Raw genomic sequence first — 8,665 nt, 5'->3', positions numbered from 1 at the left:
ATATTAATAAAGATGGTCAGGAATCTAAAACCCCCCCCCCTTTGGGTCTAGGTCAAGGCATAAAAACTTAGCCTAAGGGTTGATGGTATTTCTATTAAATAATAACAAATAATCCAAATATAGCATCAATATTCCGTTAAGTCACAGTTACAAGTACAACAGATGCACATAAATTCAAATTTATTTGTTGGTAAAGGGGATTAAAATAACGTGGCATCTGAAACACAAAAATTCCAATGAGTGTTGAATTGAAAATTTTGCCATCAATGAAAGAGTTTATTTTCTTTGAAAAATTAGTAATTTGTATATCAAAAAGATGTGTGTCCACAATATTTTATCACACAAAGAAGAGCCTTAACATATGTTGAAGTCCCAATAACAAATAAAGAATGAACACCATAAGAGTTGAAAAAATAAATAAAACGATTTTAACAGCACACGAAGAAGTAATTAAGTTTTTGAAAAAGAATAAAGAAAGTAACACTGAATTTATAGCGGTTCAATTTGATTCCAAGTCTAAGTCTACTCTCAGGTTGGAGTCAAACCAATATCTGGCATTATCATCCCTACTTTCTTTTTTCTTTTTTTTTCTTTTGGTTCTCTCTATTACGATTCAACTATTTTCATTCAATATTTTTTTGGCATCACATGATGATGATGGAGACATTTTAAAATGGATTAAATCCTGTCAGTTTGGACTAACAAATACGAGTCTCAAAATTAACTCGTTTATCCTTGTAATGGGGACGACATCACTTTTACCCCCTATATCTCCATTTATCGAGCATCCTTTAACATCCTATGCTCGCATTAGATAATTTCGTTAACCATAAATTACCTGCCTTGCAATGGTCACTTCCATACCTCGACAACGATTGGATTTGGTCTAAATTGGTTTCTTGTATTCATTCTCTATAGCCTCTCACACTCATGTTCCTACACTATCTTATCAAATAACTTGGAGTGACGCAAAATGATTTAGCAAAAAAGTGGATACTGAATGTTTTGCCACTCTTTCTAGTGGGCCCCAAGAGGTACCACTAGTCTTTGGAAGGGAGAGGACCTACATGTCAATGGTTTCGAGCTAAAGAACAAAAAACATTCTTTCACTAGCTTGTATTTAAGGAAAAAAAATCAAATTGATGGGTCTTCCACTGCCTTTTCATCACAAGATCTCACCTGTCTTCAAAGTGTGCAGTTTATTAACCATGGATGCTAAGTTTCCAAATTTAGTGACTTTCGTGGTAGAGAAGTCCTTCATAATTTTTTTCCTAGATTCCCATTATGCATTCTCTACAATTGCAAGAACACCCCATTACATTATGCCAAACTAAATTTACAAGGAAAATAGACACTGAAGCTCACCAACCTTTGCATAAGTGAGCACTTGGTGCCAAACCTCACATTTTGTAAAAATCCATAAATTTTCTCCAAAAAGTAGATTAACTAATTACATGGTTCCTGCTTGTCGCACGAAACATAGTTTCAAGGGTCAGATACGAGTCACTGTTTTAAGGTAAAATAAGTAAACAAATACAAGCACACTGTCCAATACATGTCAATGTTCAATACTTATCAGAGTGTTTACGTGCTTTACAGTAAACCCTTTGTTTCTCCCCCATCCCCCACACCTGTCCAAGCTATTATTAGAAAGAAAGGTGATAGTAAAAGGGTGTGGGTTGTATGGCGATTAGAACAGAATGGCACCAGGGTAATCTATCATCATGTGTCTTGGTCGTGACATTTTATGGTCTTAAATGGATGAAATCCGATTGCAAGTACCTAAGTGCTACAAAAATGAAAAATGGGGTGTCCAAGTTTGATGAAAAAATTGATTGGGGACTTCTCAATTATAAAGGGTTGAGGTCTCCTGCGCCAATTTCCCAATTACATAAGCTAGAACTTACCAGATCAGCTGGCACCTAAAAGTTGTATTTCAAACATTTCATGCAATGTTAACAGTGGTCAATACTCAATAGTACAACTTTTTGATGGAAGGAGGAGGTAATAGTTGTTTTGGTAATAAAAAAATTTGGGCAAATTTAAAAATGATAAAGTAAAAAAACAGAAGGTTGTATTTGATAGAACCCCAGTTGCTGCTGCCCAACTTCTGGAGTTTAATTGTACTCAATGGATGATCAATTAAAGTCGTGACATTTTATGGTCTTAAATGGATGAAATCCGATTGCAAGTACCTAAGTGCTACAAAAATGAAAAATGGGGTGTCCAAGTTTGATGAAAAAATTGATTGGGGACTTCTCAATTATAAAGGGTTGAGGTCTCCTGCGCCAATTTCCCAATTACATAAGCTAGAACTTACCAGATCAGCTGGCACCTAAAAGTTGTATTTCAAACATTTCATGCAATGTTAACAGTGGTCAATACTCAATAGTACAACTTTTTGATGGAAGGAGGAGGTAATAGTTGTTTTGGTAATAAAAAAATTTGGGCAAATTTAAAAATGATAAAGTAAAAAAACAGAAGGTTGTATTTGATAGAACCCCAGTTGCTGCTGCCCAACTTCTGGAGTTTAATTGTACTCAATGGATGATCAATTAAATTGTTTATACGAATTTTTTTTTTTTTTTTTTGATAGGTAATTGTTTATTGGAATATTGAATGAACGTAAATGACAACAAAGCTCAGGCTATTCGAGAGGCCTGATCTCTCCACTATTTTCTCAGTACTTCACTGCTACCATGAATATCCCAACTCTCCCTTATTACATTTATAGACAATCCACTAGCTTTCTATTACCTTTTTACCCTTTTGCTAACTAACTATGGTACACTCTGGAATAGTTGATGACTTGGCTACAATTTAATTGGATATTTATCATTACTCGCCGCCCCAAAATCCACCTTGTCTTCAAGGTGGAGGCAATCAATTCGTCATACAGCCACAAGATTTCTTTTACAAATACTCCCATCATGGTCACAACGTAGAAGTGAACAGACTTGCTCAATTGCACAAGTATCACAAGTATAGTATTCAAGGCAACTCCATAGCCCATTGCTCCTACCCACAAATTGTCCAATTTTTTATTTCGACTCGCCGAAATAAGTGTATCTGTAGTTGACAGCACAAATTGGTCAGCTGGTTCGGCAGCGATGAAGTGGGTAGCCTCACAGTCAATTAGGACCACCAGCAATTGTCCCAAAATCGACCTCTTGATTTTCATAATCAGACCCAGCACTGAGTCAAATGATAATTCAACCAATTCACATACCTCATTTCCTTCTTTCACTTCTATATTTTCTGATTGCTCATTCCCCTCCTTTTGAACCACCAAGATCTGCAACTCTTTATTGAGATTGTATTTCTCATCACAATAATAGCGCAACCTCTCTCTCTTTTCATCTGAAGATCGGTAAAGGTAAGCTCCTTAAAGTGCAGCCCTTCCTTTCCCATCGTCAGCGAACGGACTATGGTAGCAGGATTTCTGGGGTTCAATTGAGGTGTCGGGTGATTTGCGTGGCCTAGGTATGAGTTAGATGGATTTTGAGAAGCCTGTAGTAATGGGCTATATTATGGGTATGAGTTACAAGAAGGATATAGGTTGTAGCTATCAATTTTAACCTTGTTTGGGCCAAAATTGGATTGGGCTTGCTTCAAGAAGTCCTTCGAGTCTTCTCCCATTTGGGCCAATTCCATAACCAAGCCCACATGATCTTTTACATGAACTCCAGCCTTAATTGTAAGCCCAATTTCTTCCTCTTTCTTCATCATCGTGGTCTCCGTCTCCTCCCTATTCATCCAGATCCACCGGTCGGCCAAATCATTTCCAATAAACACTGGTGTTTTCATTGGTCGACTTCGGTTTTCTACTTTCTCGAACTCCTCATGGTGAATCCTTACAACTTCACATTCTCCTGCCACTTTGAATTTTAATGGAATCTCAGATTCAGCAGTGCGTTCAGCCGGATTGATTGTAAGTTCCTTTTTCTTCCTTTCTTCTTCTTGTTCATCCAATTTCTTCATCATTAAATCCAACTTCTCCATCATTGATGCCATGGTCCTATGAAATTCAAATTTCATGGACTCCATATCTTCTCGTAACTCTGATTGCAGTCCATCCATCCTTATTTTCAAATATTAATCCGATCTTCTAATTGTTTTTCTTCCTCAGATGTACTGTCCCAGGGCAGAATGAATGCTCTGATACCATTTTGATAGAACTCCAATTGCTGCTGCTCAACTTTTGGAGTTTAATTGTACTCAATGGATGATCAATTAAATTGTTTATTGGAATATTGAATGAACATAAATGACAACAAAGCCTCTCTCCACTATTTTCTCAATACTTCACTGCTACCATGAATATCCCAACTCTCCCTTATTAGATTTATAGACAATCCACTAGCTTTCTATTACCCTTTTACCCTTTTGCTAACTAACTATGGAGCACTCTAGAGTAGTTGATGACTTGGCTGCAATTTGATTGGATATCTATCAAATTTAACAATGATAAAGTAAAAAAACAGAAGGTTGTATTATACCTGCTGAAGTATTGCATCAAAGCCTTGACTAGTTCCTCAGCGTCACCTTTCCCTAAAAGAAGCTTTCGCCTCTCAATTTCAAGGTGTGCCAAGTGGGGACATCTGACAGAATCATTACTGGTTTCTGCCATTAGTTTCTGCACAAAGGTTTCAGCATTTGATAGGCGGGTATCTAACTGCACACACAACTGGCACAGGTCAAACACTGTAGAAAGAATAGCAATGAAGCACTTCTTGAACAGGGAACTACAATGACATACTATTTCATCTGACAGCTGCATATTTGTGCGCTCTATAGATTTTGATGGATCAGATGCATCGTTGTCAGTTCCCATATTCAAGATACTATCATCCTCCAACATACAGCCAAGGTACTTCATGAAACATTCCCAGTCATCAGGACTACCAAAGAAAATGAAGAAAAATGTTTAGAATAAGTACTACAGAGGCAAGAGCAAATATAAGGAAAAATCTATAACTTCACAAGGAAATGGTTATCAAAAAATACTAGCATTCTTGTCTTAAATTATGTACACTTTCAAGCATGCTGCATGACTTTTTTCATGATTTTATATAGTTTATTTGTAAAGACTTGTTGAATCTTCTAAAATCTCGTAACATCGGTGTATTGAAATTTCAAAGAACGTCGGTTTTAAACAAGCTTTAATTTGAATCTTATTTCCCTTAGTTTGTAGTCGTAATCTTATTTGGAGTCATGCAATATAAATTATGTCAAAGAAAGTTCCCCGTGCATTTTAATAGAATTAAAAAATACCCCCACTCATGTTTCACTATCTTCTATTACAACCGCTTCATTTTTTGCCTGTTTATTATTCATGAAAAAAGAGCTTTTAATCATCACTTACAAAGGGAAAAGGTACCATGAAAAAGGTCCTCCTTAAATTATCATCTCATGCTCATGTTCAGATAGGAGTAAAAACTAATAAATAAGTAACCACATGAGGTGCAACTATTTGAAGAAAGGTGAATGAATAAGAGAAGTATTACCAAACCTTATTTTAGAAGTAAAAGTAAATTAAACTTTGAACATTTAGCAATATTCTTAATTTCACCAGAGTGATGTTAACTCCACAAAAAGTAAGAGCAAAGCAACACAATTTTTAAGGCCAAATAGTGCTTACTTAGACTCCATTTGGATCTAGATTTCAGAGGTAAAATATGCCAGGATAACCTTTTCCTCCAAAGGAAAAAACATTTAAATAGATAATTCATAGTGACATTTGTCCATTTATACATTTACTTGTTTTCATTTTTCATGATATCCAACTGTACTCAAAAAAAAGATTGAATTTTTCTTTATTGTTAAAAAAGTTTTCACAAATTTTGCCTTCCGTTTTCAGTATTTACAAATGAAATCCGAGATCCAAATAGAACTTCAATATTTTGACAGTTCTAAAACCATACCATAATTCTAGAACTTTCTGAAATATGCCTGTTGCAGCAGCATAATCCCCTGCCTTTGCAAAGAGTCTTCCCTGTAAACTTAAAGTTAAAGAATAAAAGCTTAATGGGAAGGTAAATAGGGCCTAATAGGAGAACCAAAATTTGAATTATCGAACCAAGTAAATACATCAGATAATGAATTGTAAAAGCATATAATCTTCAATTTCGAATTGTGGGAAATTTTTGAGGGAATAGTCACATTTGAAACGTTTTTCACACATTCTAGAGAATTTGCAACGCTATATGGGTTTTAAAAAGAGTGAGAATATAATTACTATTAAGGAAGGTAAAAGAGAGGAGGAAGTATGCAGAAAAAGACAAGATAGGTTGAATGAATGACATTCGGCCAAAATATCTTTGAATTCAGGCAACCGAACTTTTCAATTTGAAAATAAATAAGGAACTACAACTATAGATTGTTAAAAAAATTCGTTTCCCTTCTTTACTTAACTGTGCATGGCATACTATCACAAAATGAACCACTGTTGTGTTGTGCATGACCATGTAAGTATTAAGCAGGCAACAGTAATCTTTTCATTTATTCAGCTTCTCTTATTCTATTTCGAGTTTTTTTTGCTCGAAAGCAGACCCAAAGCGGTGGTGGTTCTGAAGTCTGAATGATTGAAGATATTCCATGTAAATACAAACTTTCAGAAGACAAACGAGGTTTCCTTAAGACTTAAAGAGTTAAAACTATAAAGTAGCTTTTGTTCAACTACATGTATCATAATGCATTGCTGATCACTTTTGAATTTAAGAATTTCACGATGTACACAAGAAAATTAAAGGATCAGTCTCTCAAGCATAAATAAGTTAACCATCCCCTCCCGCTAATGCTATTAAATATATGTGTGGTTTCGCAAAAATGCACAATAACCTTGACTTAAAGATACTAAGCCCAACTGAGAGAGCAAAATGATTGTGAGCTGTGCGCTTACATGGTGTATACAGGACAATTCAAGAAGCTGCTACAAACATAAATAAGTTAAATAGCCATCCAGCTTATAATCTTAGATGTATTTCTGTCTGTTGGAAATAAATGCACAACAATCATAGATGCTAAAGCCAACTGACAGCAAAACGATCCGGGGTATATCTCTGGGTAGATTGTTCAACCAGCAAGCAGATCAGTCCGGCAACATCTACTAACTAGCAAAGTATATGGCCATCTTCGTTGATAATCTTAAAAGCTGGACAACACTTTTTCTTCATGTTAGGGAGTTTCACACATTTTTTCTTCATGTTAGGGAGTTTTACAAAATCAAGCGTTTAAAATGTATTCTTCAAGATATTTAAATTTTATAGTAAGCACTTAAGAGCCTGTTTGATTATCATTAATTGGGAAAAAAAGAGTTTTGAATAGTATTTTTAGGAGAACGTATGGTTAAAAAGTAGGGAAAAATTTTTGGTATAAGTGTAGAATATTTTATCGTGTAAATGTGTGGTTGAAAATGATCCCATAGCAAACCATAAAATAAATTAGTGAGTGTCAAATAGGCACTAAAATGGGAAGAAGGCTTATACTTCATTTATATATATATATATATATATATATATATATATATATCTTTTTTTTGGTAAAATCAGCAGGCATACATCTTCTTTGAATATAACGGTTGAAAAGAGAGTAGTTCCTTCCTGATAGAAAATTTGACTGGAAAATTGTTATTCTCGTCATAGGTTTTATGTGATTCAATCAAGTTTAATTTTAGCAATAGAATATGTAGATATGTGAGATATTATTTAATACTAGTCTTTGACACGTGCGTTGCACGAATTTTGTATTTATTGTATTTTTATTATCGTCAAAATTGTAGATTTTTCAAAATTGGTTGAAGATTCGAAATATTTGGTAAAATCTAATCATTTGGTTCATTACATTAACGCAGGATGCATGGAGATTTCTTTTTCGTTTTATATTTTTTTCCTCATTTATTTATTTTTTATTTGTTTTATTCATATTATAAATATTTTTTTTTGATTTAAAATACTTTTTAATTCTTTTTTCTTTATGAAAAAACTTAATTTTTTTAATTTTAATTAAAAAATATTTATACTGTAAGAAAACACTGCAACACGCAATTTTCATACCTCCCAACAAATTTAAAAATAAAGATAGTATAAGACAGAAAATATTTTACAAAAAGTTACTTGTAAGTAAAAAATTTGAAAAGAAAATAATTAAAAGGAATTTTAAATTGAAAAAAAAATTTATTTGTAACGTAAAACTACGATACTGATTTCTCTTGACACCATATTCATATGTATTTATATTTTGTACTTCATATATATTTAATATTTATTTTATGCTTGTGTTGAAAAAATAAGAATCTGAAAAAAAATTTGAAATTCGGTTTGAAAAGTGAATGTACGGTGTTCTGCATTCTCGGTATTTGTAAATGCAAAAATCGGTATATAAAAATACAGCAAGTTGCAAATACGGTAGGCAGCATATACGGTAAGATAAAAATACAGTAAATTATTTGCAAATACAGTAGGCTGCAAATACGGTAAGTTGCAAATACAGTAGGCAGCATATAAAATAAGGTGCAAAATACGGTAAGGTGTAAATACGGTAAGTTGTTTGCAAATACGGTAGGCAGCATATACGATAAACTGCCTACAAATACGGTAAGCTGCATATATGGATTTATAATTTGTTATAAATGTATAAAATTTATTTAATATTGAATTTCTTAAGT

The 8,665-nt window shown here is 33.7% G+C and overlaps 1 protein-coding gene across 1 annotated transcript in view; it reads right to left on the bottom strand.

Moving 5' to 3' along the window:
- Positions 1-7,112, bottom strand: part of LOC111381411 (N-terminal acetyltransferase B complex auxiliary subunit NAA25-like) — a gene marked incomplete at its 5' end in the record, with an annotated part of 15,682 nt that extends 8,570 nt beyond the window's left edge. The window contains 12 exons of the mRNA XM_023005186.1: positions 1,180-1,271; positions 1,573-1,631; positions 1,908-1,922; positions 2,321-2,335; positions 2,843-3,360; positions 3,546-4,081; positions 4,500-4,675; positions 4,760-4,901; positions 5,925-6,046; positions 6,553-6,641; positions 6,841-6,931; positions 7,038-7,112. Coding sequence (XP_022860954.1) covers positions 1,180-1,271; positions 1,573-1,631; positions 1,908-1,922; positions 2,321-2,335; positions 2,843-3,360; positions 3,546-4,081; positions 4,500-4,675; positions 4,760-4,901; positions 5,925-6,046; positions 6,553-6,641; positions 6,841-6,931; positions 7,038-7,112 — 1,930 coding nt within the window. The remainder of the gene's footprint in view (positions 1-1,179; positions 1,272-1,572; positions 1,632-1,907; positions 1,923-2,320; positions 2,336-2,842; positions 3,361-3,545; positions 4,082-4,499; positions 4,676-4,759; positions 4,902-5,924; positions 6,047-6,552; positions 6,642-6,840; positions 6,932-7,037) is intronic.
- Between the last annotated feature and the right edge of the window lie 1,553 nt (positions 7,113-8,665).

Source organism: Olea europaea, unplaced genomic scaffold (genome assembly GCF_002742605.1).
Source record: "Olea europaea var. sylvestris unplaced genomic scaffold, O_europaea_v1 scaffold2302, whole genome shotgun sequence".
Classification (NCBI taxonomy): domain Eukaryota; kingdom Viridiplantae; phylum Streptophyta; class Magnoliopsida; order Lamiales; family Oleaceae; genus Olea; species Olea europaea.
The sequence above is the reverse complement of the archived record's forward strand: the minus strand, read 5'-3'. Positions and strand labels throughout refer to the sequence as shown.